This window comes from Branchiostoma lanceolatum, chromosome 1 (genome assembly GCF_035083965.1).
Source record: "Branchiostoma lanceolatum isolate klBraLanc5 chromosome 1, klBraLanc5.hap2, whole genome shotgun sequence".
In the NCBI taxonomy this organism is placed as follows: Eukaryota; Metazoa; Chordata; class Leptocardii; order Amphioxiformes; family Branchiostomatidae; genus Branchiostoma; species Branchiostoma lanceolatum.
Window position 1 is genome coordinate 99,836 of NC_089722.1, and position 21,371 is coordinate 121,206.

At 47.9% G+C, this 21,371-nt stretch overlaps 1 protein-coding gene and 1 long non-coding RNA gene across 2 annotated transcripts; both read right to left on the reverse strand.

The window, feature by feature from the left end:
• Positions 1-912: 912 nt before the first annotated feature.
• LOC136428405 (uncharacterized) lies at positions 913-4,420 on the reverse strand. Its single transcript, XR_010754618.1, has 2 exons — positions 4,088-4,420; positions 913-1,369 (listed from the first exon to the last, which is right to left on the reverse strand). It is a non-coding gene; the product is annotated as an uncharacterized lncRNA (long non-coding RNA).
• A 5,199-nt stretch (positions 4,421-9,619) lies between these two features.
• Positions 9,620-19,826, reverse strand: LOC136428411 (uncharacterized). The gene is made up of 7 exons (XM_066417892.1): positions 19,050-19,826; positions 14,552-14,636; positions 14,047-14,183; positions 12,736-12,838; positions 12,269-12,406; positions 11,931-12,107; positions 9,620-10,684 (listed from the first exon to the last, which is right to left on the reverse strand). The coding sequence occupies exons 1-7, from the start codon at positions 19,335-19,337 to the stop codon at positions 10,224-10,226; spliced, it is 1,389 nt and encodes a 462-aa protein (XP_066273989.1). The 5' UTR covers positions 19,338-19,826; the 3' UTR covers positions 9,620-10,223.
• Between the last annotated feature and the right edge of the window lie 1,545 nt (positions 19,827-21,371).

Genomic DNA, 21,371 nt, shown 5'->3' on the forward strand with positions numbered 1-21,371 from the left:
GCTGCCCACCAGTTTCTGTAGAATATATACTCCACTACTGTATAAAGTGGTGCGATGACCTAATGGTAGAGTGTTCACCTTGCACACAGTAGGTGTTGAGTACAATCACCGGCCGTACATACTGCTTTTTCAGCTTAGCACTCAGCAAATGGGTATGGAAGTTAAACGCACAACATCACTACCAGCGGACTAGTCCCCGCTGCAGAGACTTGCACAAAGTTGTGTGGCCCAAGGACTGCGAATCGGAGATGGGCGCACCATAGGCTCCAAGAGGCGTGGGAGGACTGTAACTTTACTGTAACTAACTGTAAAGCTTGAATTCGATGGGGGAGGGGGGCAGTAGTTATAGCCGACAATAGGTACTGCCTTTAAGTTATCAAATATATAAACTGTACATACTACAATTGCTGCAGTTGGAATTACAGGCTGTAGCTAATTGCCCTTCTGAGAACAAGGTCAACATTTCAAGTTGACCAGCCTTTCAGCCGCAAATATCATCTTACAACATAATAATTATAATGTTAACTAGTGGTACATGTAGTTCCGTAACTGTTGGTACAATTGTCTTCATAGGGGCCTACAATCCACTTCACCTCCCAGCCTAGCTGTGGGGATTGTTTTTAGCCTGTAGCATTTTGCATACGACCACTGTTATAGAGCAGCTACTCTGAAGACAATGGATATTCACACAGGGGCACTGGACAAAAATCCAGTGAAGTGTACTGTATGCAGAAATATTAGCGGTGGTTTTATGCTTGTGGTTTTTGCAGTGGCTGCTTCACTGCGACCGTTTTTGTTTTCTGCTGACCTACCCCTTGTCTTAGTGGTACATGTATGTTACTAGTATTATACATTGTACAGATGTTTTTGAGGCACCTGTTAACAAGGCACAAATAGAACACAGACCCGATCTTCGAACATTGAATACAGATTTATTAAGAATATCAAGCCAAGTTAAAGGCTTAATTTACAGTACTATTCCTTGACAGCTTTTTTGTGTGGAAAAAAGTCACTTTTTAACAATGATCACACAAGCACTGCCAAAAGCAACTGGTCTGTCCATCTGTAGCATCCTTGTCTTGTTATGGTTTCCGACTGGCTGTCTGTAAAGGCGCCAATACTAGTGTTTTTGTTACTTTACAGTATCTATATGCGACTACATACAAGTATACTGAGTAGCGCCATCGCGAAATCAAAACCCCCGCTAACACTCCATTTTCAACCTACCACAAAATTAAATCACCGCAAACTTAAGTCCATTTACAGTACTATTTCTGATCTGCCTGTGATTCTACATGTGACGTCTAGTTGCAGCAGTTGTCCGTTGATGTACTTCCCAGGCCTCTTGGGATATCTCTTTCCAATGAAGCTGCAAGACAGAACAAATGTAACTTGTAAGTTACAACTAGATAGCAGTAGATACATAAATCGAATTGCAAGGTACTGGACTATGACAACAGGCGTGAATACATGTACATGTACAGATACATTGTTAAATAAATGTACTAGAATAGCAAACAGACTAATAAATGAAGGAGACTCTGCACATAAACTTCCCATGATCAGAAATGATCCCCAAATTATGCTGTCGCAGTGCACTTCGAATGAACCTCCAAAATCTTGAGCATCATGAGTAAAACATCAGGGCAGGCCCCCAGGGACACGAATGGGTCCAATATTTTCAAAATTGGAAAGAATTCAAGAATGCAGTCAGAAGCTCTATCATGTAATTCATGTAAACTGATCATGTACATATGTAAGTTAGTACTTAGTTAGTTAGTACAAGTGTACCATGAGTAGTGCAGTTACACATGGAATGCTATAAAACTATTTGAGTGCACCCACATTTAAAATTAGTGCACAGCGATATGGGGAGCACAAAAGTGCACGTGCATCCAGCACTAAGTATTTCGAGCCCTGGTGTGTGTGTGTGTTTGTGTGTGTGTGTGTGTGTTTGTACAATGTATATAGCTGACAGGCAGTACTAGTATAGCCTACTACCTACCTACCTACCTACCTACCTACCTACCTACCTACCTACCTACCTACCTACCTACCTAGTCCCTTGACCTCTGGGTCGTTGGGGGGACAAGGTAGCAGTAAAGATGGAGATCTGTCTACTATAGTCACAGGGAAGAATACAATTTATGAGCTATTCCAAGATCAGGGTATGCCAATAGCTTGCTGCGTCATTATAGCATTCTTACTATGGTGAATGTGAACAGGGCAACAGTTTATCTACAACTTAGTACAAGCATAAGGTGTTGTCTGTACCCCCAGCCCCCATGCATGGAGGCCCCATTGATGTGATACTATAATAGCTACATATCATATACATTTCATTCAAAGCAAGGTTATAGGCAGCCTATACTGTAATTGGTTTCTTTTACTTTTACTGTAACTTTATGTTCACTATTTCAACGGTTATCTCTCTATGTACAGTGAACTTATCATCACCGTGTGTAATCGTTTATGATTCCTTCACACATCCTGTCTGTAAAACACTTGCCACGGTCACCACCGTGAAGTTAAAGTTCAGTGAAAATATCTATTTTCCTTACCCTGAAATATTTTGCTACCATGAAGTTGATTGAATATAAAGTGAATTAATATTACAGTAACCTCCTTGTTCAAAGTAAATTCATCCACATTTGAATGTACAGTACATGTACATCATCAAAGTGCTGCCCCTTCCTTTTAAAAGAGAAGCTTTTTAATCATTAATGATCACCATTGTCAAGTTCAGCAACATACATCAATGGGTGATTGATTGAATTTTATCACAAACCTGTCAAAAGTGTCATAACATTCCCCTAAGGCTGAACAACTTTCTTGTTTCGTATCTGATATGGAATAAATGATATCCAGAATTTTCCATAGTTGTTGCTTTTAGTTTTACTTCCAATTTCCTATTGAGGCCTTCCTAACGTAGGCTGTAACTTGAAATTGCCGACAGATTCCTTGCCAAATACTACTGCAACATTTGCGGAAAAAGGCAGGCTAGCCTGCCTGGCCAGGCTACCCTGCCAGACTACCCTTTCTGGACCTTAAGGCTCTGCATGGGGATTTTGCGCATAGTAGAATTTTCAAAAGGAAAAACTGGGTCAATAAAATATAGCAATCCCAGCTGAGGGTGAATTGGACAGAAGGCATCAGCGTATGAACTATGATATTGCTGTTGGGTGGGGGGTGGGGGGGGGGGGATGTGGTGCTGAAGGAAAAGCCGTTTGAAACAAATTCCAAGTATACAATAGAATATACCGGTCAACAAATATTAAGATTGAAGGGGAGGACCTTTGTTTACCAAAACAACAAATTCAAAACAAATGGCTTTGTGCATTTCTCTGTGGGTTAGCATGTGTGATTGTGTTTTCACAATGTATACATAGTGTTGTTTGTGCTGTTATTTTCTTTCATTGCTCTCTCATCCCATTTTTCTGCAATTATAAATATATAATATTAATAAGCCCATTCACCGTTGCGACTACGCATGTGCAGTGTCAAAGGTGAAGGCCCCTGGCTTGTAAACAGTACTCCTATCAACGTTGTCTAGATTTGCATAACAACGTCCAGACGGGTTTTGTTTACGTCTCATGGGACTTCACCTTTGACATTGCGCATGTGTAGTCGCAACCGTGAATTGGCTTATTGACACATTTTTCCTCTAGGAAATTCCATTACAGGCCAAGCCCCTATGCATACCCCTGGGGGCCCAGAAAGGGTAACATACTAAGCCTGGTAGGGTAGCCTGGCCAGCCTTTTCCGCGAACCCTGGATACTGTGTCGATTCGACTAGTCTTCTGTGTCTGTTAGTGTTACTTTACGTACTCCAGTTAGAATATTACAAACCGACCTTTTGTGTTTTTGATACATGTATGATCTGGATGAACGTGGCCAAATTATGAATGAGGCCAGTAACAACAGCAGTGGGCTAAAAAGAACCATACTATTTTTACTCGCGGTGATGTGTGCACCCCCCTCCCCCTTTAACACGCGCCGGGCATAGCTCGAGCTAGTTGCAAATTAACGAGGATCTGTGCCTATTCAATATAAAAATAATCGGTATAGATGAACCAAAGTTGCTCACCTCACCATGGAACAGGCAGAGTTTTGCTGCTGGACGACCTACGGCGATCGATCCGGACGGTCGGCGGGCCTGAAAACACAATATCCCGGCCACTTCCCGGTAGCCTCCCGGCCACCGTTCTGTACCCTCGTGAGGTCACGTTCCCAAATATCGCGAGGCTTCTCCTACAGTCCACTATCTATGGCCTCGGTGACCCATCTCTCCCGGCCTGTCCTTACCGTTAACGCTGTATCTCAAGAGCCAGGAGACGTCTCCTGGTCCACTTATAACTGGCTAACGGTGGTCACCGTTAACCACTTACAACTGTAAACGGTACTTGTAACGGGTGGTGATACATATATCACATACATGCATGTAGTACATGACGGTACCATCATCAGAGGACGGACGCTGTGATAAGCTGCTGATTGGACTAACTCCAGTCACTCTGCCAGGCTGCAGCGGAATAAATGTGTCGGCAGGCTGACGTCAGAACGAGCGCAACACAGACTCGGCGCCGTGCTCATGTCAGACGTCCAGCTCAGTTCCTTTGCCGCTCATAGCTTGCCGAGGACGCCGATCTCGACAGCGATGCGAGGAAACGGCGGACAGCGGGCGATCCTTGGCGGGCTTGGGTCCGCTCTGTCCCCGCCGGGCTGGTCCGGTGTGCCCCGGTAGTCTTAGGTCGCCTCTCCTCAGCCATGGTCTGCACAAGGTGCCCCAGCATTACAGTGGAGTTCATTTTGTAAAGGACTCTGTTTTTCCTGCGGAAGGAACAAAGAAACGATATTGTTTAAACCATTAAAAAGATTATGGTCGGGCAAGGAATCTGTAGTGATAGCAGGTCCCCAAACTTTGACATTGACCGTAGAAATTGTCAATACGTAACCCTTCTGTACTCCTTTGCATGCTTAGTCCCACCTAGCCACAACCCTCTATATTATGTCCTTTTTCTGTTCACCCCCCCCCCCCTGCAAATTGTTCTGCTGTCCGGCTTCTGTTCTTTCAGTATTCTTGTGGAAAGTAGCAAAATCATGTTGAACCTTAGATTCTGTCTTCACTCTTGACCGCCTATAACCCTTACCCTAAAAGCAATTCTACGACACACAACTAACATCTCTGTATGTGCCTTTTCCGTACTAATGATCTAGAATCAATATTAATATCTTACCTCCCCAAACCTCCGATTTAGGTAAGATCGATCCTCTGCCGGTGTCTTAGGTGGCTTCTCAGTCTTGTGACGTTCCTTGGCTTTGCTGTTGTCCTTTCTGAAGCTTAACAGAAACATGGCAAACTTATACTATTCCGACCCTCCTGTGACGTCATTGCAATCAGCATTATGTGACGTAATTTCCTACCGGTTGTAAAGGTGAGTCGTGCGTGGGTTTTTAAGTAGCGACTTCCTGGCGGGTCGACAGGTGAGGACAGGTGAACTCACCTGAACATCTTATTTATTACTCCTTGGCAAACCGCCCGTTCGGCTCAGGTACTTGTCAACTACCAATTGACCTGACGTCATACCCCGTTCCCTTCGATCAAATTTACAGGGCACCGTGACGACATTATGGACGGGGTCTTCAGCAGGAAATGACGTGTATAACCGGAAACGTCATCATGACAGCGCCACACGTTCGTTCTAAATACCAAGTGAAACTTCAGTCAGTTGTCAATGTGTATATCTCTATGTATTAGCAAACGTAAACCATGTATTACACAGGATGTTAGAACGCAAATGTACACAACGCCCTCTTAGTCCTGCGGCGTCTGCCCCAATTACAACAGTTTTACGACAAATAGACGTGTTTACGATGGAGGCTTGGGTTCATTGACCTTTCAGATGACCTGTTAGTCAGCAGGTCAGAAGTACACAACATAAAAGGAGCGATAACTTATTGGCTTGTACAAATGCCAGTAGCATTCAGTAGACGAGACGTCAATTTTGTTTGCTGCTGTAGCATTCAGCGGAAGAGACGTTAGCTTTGTTAACTGCTGTAGCATTCAGCGGAAGAGACGTTACCTTTGTTTACTGCTGTAGCATTCAGCGGAGACGTTACCTTTGTTTACTGCTGTAGCATTCAGCGGAGACGTTAGCTTTGTTTGCTGCTGTAGCATTCAGCGGAAGAGACGTTACCTTTGTTTACTGCTGTAGCATTCAGCGGAAGAGACGTTACCTTTGTTTACTGCTGTAGCATTCAGCGGAGACGTTAGCTTTGTTTGCTGCTGTAGCATTCAGCGGAGGAGACGTTACCTTTGTTGACTGCTGTAGCATTCAGCGGAAGAGACGTTAGCTTTGTTTACTGCTGTAGCATTTAGCGGAAGAGACCTTACCTTTGTTTACTGTTGTAGCATTCAGCGGAAGAGACGTTAGCTTTGTTTACTGCTGTACCTTTCAGCGGAGACGTTACCTTTGTTAACTGCTGTAGCATTCAGCGGAAGAGACGTTAGCTTTGTTTACTGCTGTAGCATTCAGCGGAGACGTTACCTTTGTTAACTGCTGTAGCATTCAGCGGAGACGTTAGCTTTGTTTGCTGCTGTAGCATTCAGCGGAAGAGACGTTACCTTTGTTTACTGCTGTAGCATTCAGCGGAAGAGACGTTACCTTTGTTTACTGCTGTAGCATTCAGCGGAGACGTTAGCTTTGTTTGCTGCTGTAGCATTCAGCGGAGGAGACGTTACCTTTGTTGACTGCTGTAGCATTCAGCGGAAGAGACGTTAGCTTTGTTTACTGCTGTAGCATTTAGCGGAAGAGACCTTACCTTTGTTTACTGCTGTAGCATTCAGCGGAGACCTTACCTTTGTTTACTGCTGTAGCATTCAGCGGAAGAGACCTTACCTTTGTTTGCTGCTGTAGCATTCAGCAGAAGAGACGTTACCTTTGTTTGCTGCTGTAGCATTCAGCGGAAGAGACCTTACCTTTGTTTACTGCTGTAGCATTCAGCGAAAGAGACCTTACCTTTGTTTACTGCTGTAGCATTCAGCGGAAGAGACGTTAGCTTTGTTTACTGCTGTAGCATTCAGCGGAAGAGACGTTACCTTTGTTTACTGTTGTAGCATTCAGCGGAGGAGACGTTAGCTTTGTTTGCTGCTGTAGCATTCAGCGGAAGAGACGTTACCTTTGTTTACTGCTGTAGCATTCAGCGGAGACGTTACCTTTGTTAACTGCTGTAGCATTCAGCGGAGACGTTAGCTTTGTTTGCTGCTGTAGCATTCAGCGGAAGAGACGTTACCTTTGTTTACTGCTGTAGCATTCAGCGGAAGAGACGTTACCTTTGTTTACTGCTGTAGCATTCAGCGGAGACGTTAGCTTTGTTTGCTGCTGTAGCATTCAGCGGAGGAGACGTTACCTTTGTTGACTGCTGTAGCATTCAGCGGAAGAGACGTTAGCTTTGTTTACTGCTGTAGCATTTAGCGGAAGAGACCTTACCTTTGTTTACTGCTGTAGCATTCAGCGGAGACCTTACCTTTGTTTACTGCTGTAGCATTCAGCGGAAGAGACCTTACCTTTGTTTGCTGCTGTAGCATTCAGCGGAAGAGACGTTACCTTTGTTTACTGCTGTAGCATTCAGCGGAGACGTTACCTTTGTTTACTGCTGTAGTATTTAGCGGAAGAGACGTTAGCTTTGTTTACTGCTGTAGCATTCAGCGGAAGAGACGTTAGCTTTGTTTGCTGCTGTAGCATTCAGCGGAAGAGACCTTACCTTTGTTTACTGCTGTAGCATTCAGCGGAAGAGACCTTACCTTTGTTTACTGTTGTACCTTTCAGCGGAGACGTTACCTTTGTTTACTGCTGTAGCATTCAGCGGAAGAGACGTTACCTTTGTTTACTGCTGTAGCATTCAGCGGAGACGTTACCTTTGTTAACTGCTGTAGCATTCAGCGGAGACGTTAGCTTTGTTTGCTGCTGTAGCATTCAGCGGAAGAGACGTTAGCTTTGTTTACTGCTGTAGCATTCAGCGGAAGAGACGTTACCTTTGTTTGCTGCTGTAGCATTCAGCGGAAGAGACGTTACCTTTGTTTACTGCTGTAGCATTCAGCGGAGACGTTAGCTTTGTTTGCTGCTGTAGCATTCAGTGGAAGAGACGTTAGCTTTGTTTACTGCTGTAGCATTCAGCGGAGACGTTACCTTTGTTTACTGCTGTAGCATTTAGCGGAAGAGACGTTACCTTTGTTAACTGTTGTAGCTTTCAGCGGAAGAGACCTTACCTTTGTTTGCTGCTGTAGCATTCAGCGGAAGAGACGTTACCTTTGTTTACTGCTGTAGCATTCAGCGGAGACGTTAGCTTTGTTTACTGCTGTAGCATTCAGCGGAAGAGACGTTAGCTTTGTTTACTGCTGTAGCATTCAGCGGAAGAGACGTTAGCTTTGTTTACTGCTGTAGCATTCAGCGGAAGAGACGTTACCTTTGTTTACTGCTGTAGCATTCAGCGGAAGAGACGTTAGCTTTGTTTACTGCTGTAGCATTCAGCGGAAGAGACGTTACCTTTGTTTACTGCTGTAGCATTCAGCGGAAGAGACGTTACCTTAGTTTGTTTACTGCTGTAGCATTCAGCGGAGACGTTACCTTTGTTAACTGCTGTAGCATTCAGCGGAGACGTTAGCTTTGTTTGCTGCTGTAGCATTCAGCGGAAGAGACGTTAGCTTTGTTTACTGCTGTAGCATTCAGCGGAAGAGACGTTACCTTTGTTTGCTGCTGTAGCATTCAGCGGAAGAGACGTTACCTTTGTTTACTGCTGTAGCATTCAGCGGAGACGTTAGCTTTGTTTGCTGCTGTAGCATTCAGTGGAAGAGACGTTAGCTTTGTTTACTGCTGTAGCATTCAGCGGAGACGTTACCTTTGTTTACTGCTGTAGCATTTAGCGGAAGAGACGTTACCTTTGTTAACTGTTGTAGCTTTCAGCGGAAGAGACCTTACCTTTGTTTGCTGCTGTAGCATTCAGCGGAAGAGACGTTACCTTTGTTTACTGCTGTAGCATTCAGCGGAAGAGACGTTACCTTTGTTTACTGCTGTAGCATTCAGCGGAAGAGACGTTGGCTTTGTTTACTGCTGTAGCATTCAGCGGAAGAGACGTTAGCTTTGTTTACTGCTGTAGCATTCAGCGGAAGAGACGTTACCTTTGTTTACTGCTGTAGCATTCAGCGGAGACGTTAGCTTTGTTTACTGCTGTAGCATTCAGCGGAGACGTTAGCTTTGTTTGCTGCTGTAGCATTCAGCGGAAGAGACGTTACCTTTGTTTACTGCTGTAGCATTCAGCGGAAGAGACGTTACCTTTGTTTACTGCTGTAGCATTCAGCGGAGACGTTAGCTTTGTTTACTGCTGTAGCATTCAGCGGAAGAGACCTTACCTTTGTTTGCTGCTGTAGCATTCAGCGGAAGAGACTTTAGCTTTGTTTACTGTTGTAGCATTCAGCGGAAGAGACGTCACCTTTGTTGACTGTTGGTCGAACATGCATACAGCTGTGTTTATGATGCTCTTGTTGAGGGCGGCCACTTCAATGAGCGATACTCTTGTACATCCTTCACAATCAAACAGGTATAGTAACGTCACATGGTGATGACGTCATAAATGAAAGGTTTACTTTCTTTCATTAAGATTTATTTGTTGTGGATAGAGAAAAACCCAATGCTCAAAAGAAGCCCTCTTCGAACACATGAGTGTAGAACAATTGAACTGAGTAAGAACACAGTTTACGTCCCGTGGTCTTCTCGACCAATAAAGGACCAAAATCCTCGCTGGACTGCAAATGATCATAATTATCAAATGATCAGTAACAACAATCTTTTTGTACCAGCTCAAAGAAGATTTTAATGGAAGGGAAATAAAGCCTTTTGTTTGACCGTCTGTCATAACCTAGCCTTTCCGCACGTTGGGTTGGGGTAACACTGGACCGAGGCGCAGTCCATGTGTCATAACCTAGCCTTTCCGCATGTTGGGTTGGGGTAACACTGGACCGAGGCGCAGTCCATGTGTCATAACCTAGCCTTTCCGCACGTTGGGTTGGGATAACACTGGACCGAGGTGCAGTCCATGTGTCATAACCTAGCCTTTCCGCACGTTGGGTTGGGGTAACACTGGACCGAGGCGCAGTCCATGTGTCATAACCTTGCCTTTCCGCACGTTGGGTTGGGGTAACACTGGACCGAGGCGCAGTCCATGTGTCATAACCTAGCCTTTCCGCATGTTGGGTTGGGGTAACATTGGACCGAGGTGCAGTCCATGTGCTTGTGGCTGTTCCCCCGTCCATAGAACCAGTCTGTAAACGCCTGTGCGGCTGTTACGCCTTTCACCATCACCCCCGCGCTCCACGTGTTGTGCTCCGTAATGATGAAATGTTTCTTACAGTTCACCATGAAGAGTCCATCCTGGGGCTTTAGCAAACTTGGAAGAGTTTCGGAGATTTCTAGGCTGACGTTTTTCATTCCTTCCCGCTCGCTCGCTACCTTGCATGTCTTTGGGGTGCACCTGGCCTCCAGAATGTTGTCCAGGAGCCAGGCGTCGAACACGTACCCGGCCAGGAACACTGGCGCCTCCTGGTGACGCAGCAGGCCGAACGGCTCGTGGCACCTCATCGTCAAACCGCTAGGGTCCGCTTCGCGCAGGCAGGCTTCTGGTGCGGATCCTGGTGTTTTGATGAATCATGAAACAAAGAAACAGACACGTTACACGGGTCTACAGTGATAGATATATATGTCCAGAATTAAAACAGTCGAAGTCAGCAATCGCTACGTCTATGCAAGGACAAGTATAGTTCTAAAAGCTTCTGACGCTGCCACATAAGCCGTGCGATAAGTTTGTCATGGGATTTTTAGCGACCGTCGATGTGGATCTAAGACTTCTTTTTCGGTCAAAACAGCGCACAAAACTGTTCCAAAATGGTCTAAAATTACGGACGTCGACCTGTCGTACGATCAATGTGACATAAACCAGTCACACGACGAATGTGACGTTACCTGTCGTACGATCAATGTGACATAAACCAGCCGCACGACGAATGTGACGTTACCTGTCGTACGATCAATGAGACATAAACCAGTCGCACTACGAGTGTGACGTTACCTGTCGTACGATCAATGAGACATAAACCAGTTGCACGACGAGTGTGACGTTACCTGTCGTACGATCAATATGACATAAACCAGCCGCACGACGAGTGTGACGTTACCTGTCGTACGATCAATGAGACATAAACCAGTCGCACGACGAGTGTGACGTTACCTGTCGTACGATCAATTTGACATAAACCAGTCGCACGACGAGTGTGACGTTACCTGTCGTACGATTAATGTGACAAAAACCAGTCGCACGACGAATGTGACGTTACCTGTCGTACGATCAATGTGACATAAACCAGTCGCACGACGAATGTGACGTTACCTGTCGTACGATCAATGAGACATAAACCAGTCGCACGACGAGTGTGACGTTACCTGTCGTACGATCAATGTGACATAAACAAGTCGCACGACGACTGTGACGTTACCTGTCGTACGATCAATGTGACATAAACCAGTCGCACGACGAATGTGACGTTACCTGTCGTACGATCAATGTGAAATGAACCAGTCGCACGACGAATGTGACGTTACCTGTCGTACGATCAATGTGACATAAACCAGTCGCACGACGAGTGTGACGTTACCTGTCGTACGATCAATGTGACATAAACCAGTCGCACGACGAGTGTGACGTTACCTGTCGTACGATCAATGTGAAATGAACCAGTCGCACGACGAATGTGACGTTACCTGTCGTACGATCAATGTGACATAAACCAGTCACACGACGAATTTGACGTTACCTGTCGTACGATCAATGAGACATAAACCAGTCGCATGACGAAACTGAGCCTGTCCGTGCAAACTTACTTGCGGCGTGGTGCATCCTGACGGCCGGGAATAAGACCGTCTCGTTAAACAGCGCCCCCGTGCGGACGCTGGCCAGCATCGGGAAGGCCGCAGACGCCGCGAAGACTCGGAAGTTCACGTTCCCGGGCAGCTGGTCCCGGACCCAGGAGGCGTGTCGCAGCACCGCCATGGCGCCGGCTGAAGGAAGGGGGGGGGGGGGGGTTATAAAGTGGTGAAGTTTATATTATTCAGCGAACAACAAACTATTTCTGTATGTTTTCTTTGAACTCTTGTACATTTGCGTTGTTGTGATTGGTCCTTGTCATATACCAAAGTAAGCAAGTTCAGGACCAACATACCAGAAAACCCATGGAATATGACGTCAGTGGCCTCAGCCAGGCCTCTCTTCAAAAGGTCAGCTACGATAGCCTGCAATATCCGCTTGCCCCGGAAGTACAACCTCCTTCCGCTGTACAGCACCACTTCAGCTCTGTCCCCTGGGAAACAACAGAACCGGAAATGGACGTTTTGTCAGTATCGAGGCGGCAGAAAGGTGCTGAGGTCCAAAACAGGTACATGGGCTCAGTTATGCTTCCCATCATCATCAACAGCAACATCATCATCGTCGTCATCAGCATCATTTTCACAATCGTCATAAGCATCATTTTCATCATCATCATCATCATCATCATCATCATCATCATCATCATCAACTTGATCGTCATTAAAATCATCGTCATCATTATCATCATCAAAAACATCAATGTCATCATCATTAACGGCAGCAGCAGACTTTGTTTTCTTTCCTGTTAACTTCTAGACTTACCAGAGAAGAAAAAGCCGTCGCAGTAGACCAGCTCCGCCATATTCCAGTCCCAGAAGTCCGGGTTGATGCTTTTATTGGAACTTCTCAGGCCGTGACCTTGCGTCTGTAGCAAGAGAAAACAGCATGCTGTACATAGTGCAAAAGGTACGGTGGACTGAAGCTAAGAGAAAACAGCATTCTGTAGTGCAAGGTACGGTGGACTGAAGCTAAGAGAAAACAGTATGCTGTAGTGCGAGGTACGGTGGACTGAAGCTAAGAGAAGGCAGTATGCTGTAGTGCGAGGTACGGTGGACTGAAGCTAAGAGAAAACAGCAGTTTGTGGTGCAAGGTACGGTGGACTGAAGCTTAGAGAAAACAGCATTCTGTAGTGCAGGGTACGGTGGACTGAAGCTAAGAGAAAACAGCATTCTGTAGTGCAAGGTCTGGTGGACTGAAGCTAAGAGAAACCAGTACACTGCAGTGCGAGGTCCGGTGGACTGAAGGTATGGCCTTTTCTCGCCCTGTACATGTAATGCAGCTATGGTCTTCCTTCTCACTGTACATATACTGTAGTTATGGCATTGCCTTTTTTTCTCACTCTACAATCATACACCCTTTACCGTGTCCGCTAGTTTCCGCGTAGTGCCCGGCCCCAGCCCCTTACCGTGTCCGCTAGTTTCCGCGTAGTGCCCGGCCCCAGCCCCTAACCGTGTCTGCTAGTTTCCGCGTAGTGCCCGGCCCCAGCCCCTTACCGTGTCCGCTAGTTTCCGCGTAGTGCCCGGCCCCAGCCCCTTACCGTGTCCGCTAGTTTCCGCGTAGTGCCCGGCCCCAGCCCCAGCCCCTTACCGTGTCCGCTAGTTTCCGCGTAGTGCCCGGCCCAAGCCCCTTACCGTGTCCGCTAGTTTCCGCGTAGTGCCCGGCCCCAGCCCCTTACCGTGTCCGCTAGTTTCCGCGTAGTGCCCGGCCCCAGCCCCTTACCGTGTCCGCTAGTTTCCGCGTAGTGCCCGGCCCAAGCCCCTTACTGTGCCCGGCCCCAGCCCCTTACCGTGTCCGCTAGTTTCCGCGTAGTGCCCGGCCCCAGCCCCTTACCGTGTCCGCTAGTTTCCGCGTAGTGCCCGGACCCAGCCCCTTACCGTGTCCGCTAGTTTCCGCGTAGTGCCCGGCCCAAGCCCCTTACTGTGCCCGGCCCCAGCCCCTTACCGTGTCCGCTAGTTTCCGCGTAGTGCCCGGCCCCAGCCCCTTACCGTGTCCGCTAGTTTCCGCGTAGTGCCCGGACCCAGCCCCTTACCGTGTCCGCTAGTTTCCGCGTAGTGCCCGGACCCAGCCCCTTACCGTGTCCGCTAGTTTCCGCGTAGTGCCCGGCCCCAGCCCCTTGGTCTGAGCGGCGCGCTTCCGACATGCGTCTAACGTGAAACACGCCTCGCCGCCAGGCAGGTAGATGACCCATGACCTCACGCCGTCACCAACACCTGGCATAGATAAGATAAGATGTATCTTAATGGTTTGTCGCAGGTTACATACACTGAAAGTGTTTGATATTTGTTTTTATCAAACGAACTTTGTAAGATGTATCTTCTTCAATGTGCATGCATTACATTTTTCGTCATTTCATTGTGTCAAGAGCGTGTTGCATCATTAAGTTTTGAAGGTAAATAACGCGCCTGATTACAGAAAGACTGAATAAGATATTATAGAATATATCTTTCACACCACAGTAGCTGTCATAAAGTGCTAAATAGCAACATTGTAAAAGGTTATAAAAATCATATCGGCCAGACGAAACCTAAAGTTCTTCTAATTACTCTTGGATATTTTACAGCATTTAGCAGAAGTTTACCAGGCTGGAAGTAGTACCCCGGCGCTGAGCCGTCCAAGCAGAACGCGCCCGTCCGGTTCGCCGTGGTCTGAGACAGAAGCTGGAGCTGAAGACAAGTGGGAAACATCTTAGATGGGCCGGGAACCAAGATGTGAGATTTCATCTTTAGAGTTCGCACATTGCCCCCCGCCCCCCAAGCACGCACACCCAACAACCAACCACACTGTAGTTTTCTGAAGTAGTCAGAATGGATAATGTCTGAGAGTAGAACTAGAAGGTCTGTCAGCTGATTGTTTACGGCTGAGCTGTTTCAAAATGCCGCTTAAGTCGTAAAATGTCAGACTCATGGCGGCTACACGCAGTTACATGTGCCATCACGAGGAAACACAGCAGTAGGGAATGTGCAGTTACATGTGCCGTCACGGGTAAACACAGCAGTAGGGAATGTGCAGTTACATGTGCCGTCACGGGTAAACACAGCAGTAGGGAATGTACAGTTACATGTGCCGTCACGAGTAAACACAACAGTAGGGAATGTGCAGTTACATGTGCCGTCACGGGTAAACACAGCAGTAGGGAATGTGCAGTTACATGTGCCGTCACGAGTAAACACAGCAGTAGGGAATGTGCAGTTACATGTGCCGTCACGGGTAAACACAGCAGTAGGGAATGTGCAGTTACATGTGCCATCACGGGTAAACACAGCAGTAGGGAATGTGCAGTTACATGTGCCATCACGAGGAAACACAGCAGTAGGGAATGTGCAGTTACATGTGCCATCACGAGTAAACACAGCAGTAGGGAATGTGCAGTTACATGTGCCGTCACCAGTAAACACAGCAGTAGGGAATGTGCAGTTACATGTGCCGTCACGGGTAAACACAGCAGTAGGGAATATGCAGTTACATGTGCCGTCACGGGTAAACACAGCAGTAGGGAATGTGCAGTTACATGTGCCATCACGAGGAAACACAGCAGTAGGGAATGTGCAGTTACATGTGCCGTCACCAGTAAACACAGCAGTAGGGAATGTGCAGTTACATGTGCCGTCACGGGTAAACACAGCAGTAGGGAATGTGCAGTTACATGTGCCGTCACGAGTAAACACAGCAGTAGGGAATGTGCAGTTACATGTGCCGTCACCAGTAAACACAGCAGTAGGGAATGTGCAGTTACATGTGCCGTCACGGGTAAACACAGCAGTAGGGAATATGCAGTTACATGTGCCGTCACGGGTTAACACAGCAGTAGGGAATGTGCAGTTACATGTGCCGTCACCAGTAAACACAGCAGTAGGGAATGTGCAGTTACATGTGCCGTCACGGGTAAACACAGCAGTAGGGAATGTGCAGTTACATGTGCCGTCACGGGTAAACACAGCAGTAGGGAATGTGCAGTTACATGTGCCGTCACGAGTAAACACAGCAGTAGGGAATGTGCAGTTACATGTGCCATCACGAGGAAACACAGCAGTAGGGAATGTGCAGTTACATGTGCCGTCACGAGTAAACACAGCAGTAGGGAATGTGCAGTTACATGTGCCGTCACGGGTAAACACAGCAGTAGGGAATGTGCAGTTACATGTGCCGTCACGAGGAAACACAGCAGTAGGGAATGTGCAGTTACATGTGCCATCACGGGTAAACACAGCAGTAGGGAATGTGCAGTTACATGTGCCGTCACGGGTAAACACAGCAGTAGGGAATGTGCAGTTACATGTGCCGTCACGGGTAAACACAGCAGTAGGAAATGTGCAGTTACATGTGCCGTCACGGGTAAACACAGCAGTAGGGAATGTGCAGTTACATGTGCCATCACGAGGAAACACAGCAGTAGGGAATATGCAGTTACATGTGCCGTCACGGGAAACACAGCAGTAGGGAATGTGCAGTTACATGTGCCGTCACGAGTAAACACAGCAGTAGGGAATGTGCAGTTACATGTGCCATCACGAGGAAACACAGCAGTAGGGAATATGCAGTTACATGTGCCGTCACGGGTAAACACAGCAGTAGGGAATGTGCAGTTACATGTGCCGTCACGGGTAAACACAGCAGTAGGGAATGTGCAGTTACATGTGCCGTCACGGGTAAACACAGCAGTAGGGAATGTGCAGTTACATGTGCCATCACGAGGAAACACAGCAGTAGGGAATGTGCAGTTACATGTGCCGTCACGGGTAAACACAGCAGTAGGGAATGTGCAGTTACATGTGCCATCACGGGTAAACACAGCAGTAGGGAATGTGCAGTTACATGTGCCATCACGGGTAAACACAGCAGTAGGGAATGTGCAGTTACATGTGCCGTCACGGGTAAACACAGCAGTAGGGAATGTGCAGTTACATGTGCCGTCACGAGTAAACACAACAGTAGGGAATGTGCAGTTACATGTGCCGTCACGAGTAAACACAGCAGTAGGGAATGTGCAGTTACATGTGCCGTCACGAGTAAACACAGCAGTAGGGAATGTGCAATTACATGTGCCGTCACGAGTAAACACAGCAGTAGGGAATGTGCAGTTACATGTGCCGTCACGAGTAAACACAGCAGTATGGAATGTGCAGTTACATGTGCCATCACGGGTAAACACAGCAGTAGGGAATGTGCAGTTACATGTGCCGTCACGGGTAAACACAGCAGTAGGGAATGTGCGGTTACATGTGCCGTCACAAGTAAACACAGCAGTAGGGAATGTGCAGTTACATGTGCCGTCACGGGTAAACACAGCAGTAGGGAATGTGCAGTTACATGTGCCGTCACGGGTAAACACAGCAGTAGGGAATGTGCAGTTACATGTGCCGTCACAAGTAAACACAGCAGTAGGGAATGTGCAGTTACATGTGCCGTCACGGGTAAACACAGCAGTAGGGAATGTGCAGTTACATGTGCCGTCACGGGTAAACACAGCAGTAGGGAATGTGCAGTTACATGTGCCGTCACCAGTAAACACAGCAGTAGGGAATGTGCAGTTACATGTGCCGTCACGAGTAAACACAACAGTAGGGAATGTGCAGTTACATGTGCCGTCACCAGTAAACACAGCAGTAGGGAATGTGCAGTTACATGTGCCATCACGGGTAAACACAGCAGTAGGGAATGTGCAGTTACATGTGCCGTCACGGGTAAACACAGCAGTAGGGAATGTGCAGTTACATGTGCCGTCACGGGTAAACACAGCAGTAGGGAATGTGCAGTTACATGTGCCGTCACGGGTAAACACAGCAGTAGGGAATGTGCAGTTACATGTGCCGTCACGAGTAAACACAACAGTAGGGAATGTGCAGTTACATGTGCCGTCACGAGTAAACACAGCAGTAGGGAATGTGCAGTTACATGTGCCATCACGGGTAAACACAGCAGTAGGGAATGTGCAGTTACATGTGCCGTCACGGGTAAACACAGCAGTAGGGAATGCGCAGTTACATGTGCCGTCACGGGTAAACACAGCAGTAGGGAATGTGCAGTTACATGTGCCGTCACCAGTAAACACAGCAGTAGGGAATGTGCAGTTACATGTGCCGTCACGAGTAAACACAGCAGTAGGGAATGTACAGTTACATGTGCCGTCACGAGTAAACACAGCAGTAGGGAATGTGCAGTTACATGTGCCGTCACGAGGAAACACAGCAGTAGGGAATGTGCAGTTACATGTGCCATCACGAGTAAACACAGCAGTAGGGAATGTGCAGTTACATGTGCCGTCACGGGTAAACACAGCAGTAGGGAATGTGCAGTTACATGTGCCATCACGAGTAAACACAGCAGTAGGGAATGTGCAGTTACATGTGCCATCACGGGTAAACACAGCAGTAGGGAATGTGCAGTTACATGTGCCGTCACGAGTAAACACAACAGTAGGGAATGTGAAATTACATGTGCCGTCACGAGGAAACACAGCAGTAGGGAATGTGTAGTTACATGTGCCGTCACGATCGTAAACACAGCAGTAGGGAATGTGAAATTACATGTGCCATCACGGGTAAACACAGCAGTAGGGAATGTGCAGTTACATGTGCCGTCACGAGGAAACACAGCAGTAGGGAATGTGCAGTTACATGTGCCGTCACGAGTAAACACAACAGTAGGGAATGTGAAATTACATGTGCCGTCACGAGGAAACACAGCAGTAGGGAATGTGCAGTTACATGTGCCGTCACGATCGTAAACACAGCAGTAGGGAATGTGAAATTACATGTGCCATCACGGGTAAACACAACAGTAGGGAATGTGCAGTTACATGTGCCGTCACGGGTAAACACAGCAGTAGGGAATGTGCAGTTACATGTGCCGTCACGAGGAAACACAGCAGTAGGGAATGTGCAGTTACATGTGCCGTCACGAGTAAACACAACAGTAGGGAATGTGAAATTACATGTGCCGTCACGAGGAAACACAGCAGTAGGGAATGTGCAGTTACATGTGCCGTCACCAGTAAACACAGCAGTAGGGAATGTGCAGTTACATGTGCCGTCACGGGTAAACACAACAGTAGGGAATGTGCAGTTACATTTACGCACCTTCATTCCTGGCCGTTGTTTTGGTTGCTGGCTGCTGGCGGAGGAGTTGGCAGCTATAAAGTGGTTTTTGATCATGACGAAAGGAGACCATTTCCGTAAGAGCTCCAAACGGCTCGCGATGCTAACCTGGTCTCGGTCTGGGGTCGTCTGACACCGAAACATGATCTGAGCCGCACCGAGGACAATCATCGTCGTCAAAAGGATCTTCAAAAGTTTCGTTTTCGTCTTTAAGTTTTTCATGATGTCTGTTGCGACGTCTTCGGGCGTTCTCATGCAGTCCGTTTGCATCGCCCCAGGCAGGTACAAGATTGTCTTGCGTCAGGCGGCTATATGCTACAGCATTGTTTTCCTGTACATGTACACGGTCGCGACGTCAGCTGGAGAAGTTGGGCACAAAACGTGCCGACTGCCCGGTGGACCTGACTGGGAGCTGCACAGGTGGAGCTGCGTCACCTGACGTCACCTGGCGTCACCTGGCGTCACCTGACGTCACCTGGCAAGACTGTAAACACGGGGTCTGCAGAACAGGTCGGAGCGTCTATGGCGTCATGTAGGCCGGCACATTTTGCGACTCGCCGGGCCCAGTCAAGAGCAAGGAGCCCGCCTGGTGTCTGTGATAAGTTTCCCCCACAGCGTAGGAAAGACTCTAACGGCAGCGGGGGACGCGGATTAGTGCTCAGGGCGACGTGTAGATGCTGAAACATGTGTACACGTAGCTTCCCATGCACGGCTGTCGCGCGGCTATAAATGATGTAAGGGCCGCGGGAACCGGTTCAACCTGTGCGGCCAGGTCAGCCGGGAGCAGACAGACTGCACAGTCTGTACTCAATGGGCCGGAGATAAGTGCTGGTTAGACAAACCGCCGCTAATTGCAATTGACTCAACTGCTGAAGGAAGTTGAAAAAGAAGGTTTATACTAAGGTGAGAAGATTATGTAGGTGTCACCTGGACTTTCTGCTGTTATCGCAGGATTACAACAGGATATGTTTCACTCTGAATCTGAAGCAGAAATGATTAGTCTGCCGACGCTGGTAACTACTTAGGCGTTACTGTATGCTGACTAGTCATTACTGATAATTACTGTACATAACGTATTCATATAGCCGCCCCATGCATTCCTATGAATGGGGTCAAGGCAGTTCATGCTATTGTCTAAATCAGAGATAAAACGGTTTGAAGTAAAAGCAACAGAATTGTTTCCATGATTCCGACTCAAGCCGCCACCCTCTGATAGCACGGGTCTACTGAACCCGCCACCCTGATAACACCCGGGTCTACTAAACCCGCCACCCCCTGATAATACACGGGTCTACTGAACCCGCCACCCCCTGATAACACACGGGTCTACTGAACCCGCCACCCCCTGATAACACCCGGGTCTACTGAACCCGCCACCCTCTGATAACACCCGGGTCTACTGAACCCGCCCCCCTGATAACACCCGGGTCTACTGAACCCGCCACCCCCTGATAACACACGGGTCTACTGAACCTGCCACCCCCTGATAACACACGGGTCTACTGAACCCGCCACCCCCTGATAACACACGGGTCTACTGAACCCACCACCCCCTGATAACACCCGGGTCTACTGAACCCGCCACCCCCTGATAACACACGGGTCTACTGAACCCGCCACCCCCTGATAACACACAGGTCTACAAAACCCGCGCCCCTCTGATAACACACGGGTCTACTGAACCCGCCACCCCCTGATAACACACAGGTCTACAAAACCCGCGCCCCTCTGATAACACACGGGTCTACTGAACCCGCAACCCCCTGATAACACACGGGTCTACAGAACCTACCACCCCCTGATAATACACGGGTCTACTGAACCCGCCACCCCCTGATAACACACGGGTCTACTGAACCCACCACCCCCTGATAATACACGGGTCTACTGAACCCGCCACCCCCTGATAACACACGGGTCTACTGAACCCGCCACCCCCTAGTAAACACGGGTCTACTGAACCCACCACCCCCCGATAACACACGGGTCTACTGAACCCGCCACCCCCTGATAACACACGGGTCTACTGAACCCACCACCCCCTGATAATACACGGGTCTACTGAACCCGCCACCCCCTGATAACACACGGGTCTACTGAACCCGCCACCCCCTGATAACACACGGGTCTACTGAACCCACCACCCCCTGATAATACACGGGTCTACTGAACCCGCCACCCCCTGATAACACACGGGTCTACTGAACCCGCCACCCCCTGATAACACACGGGCCTACTCTACGCGGCTGAACCAACCACCCTCTGATAACAGTCTATGGCACGCCGGGTGGATAGTCGAAATAC

Excerpts from the sequence above, each read along its gene's own strand:
- LOC136428411 (XM_066417892.1), bottom strand. The coding sequence starts at position 19,337 with ATGCAAACGGACTGCATGAGAACGCCCGAAGACGTCGCAACAGACATC. Across the intron at positions 14,184-14,551 it reads GGGGTACTACTTCCAGCCTG|GTGTTGGTGACGGCGTGAGG; the intron begins GTAAACTTCTGC and ends TATCTATGCCAG. Across the intron at positions 12,108-12,268 it reads CATATTCCATGGGTTTTCTG|CCGGCGCCATGGCGGTGCTG; the intron begins GTATGTTGGTCC and ends CCCTTCCTTCAG.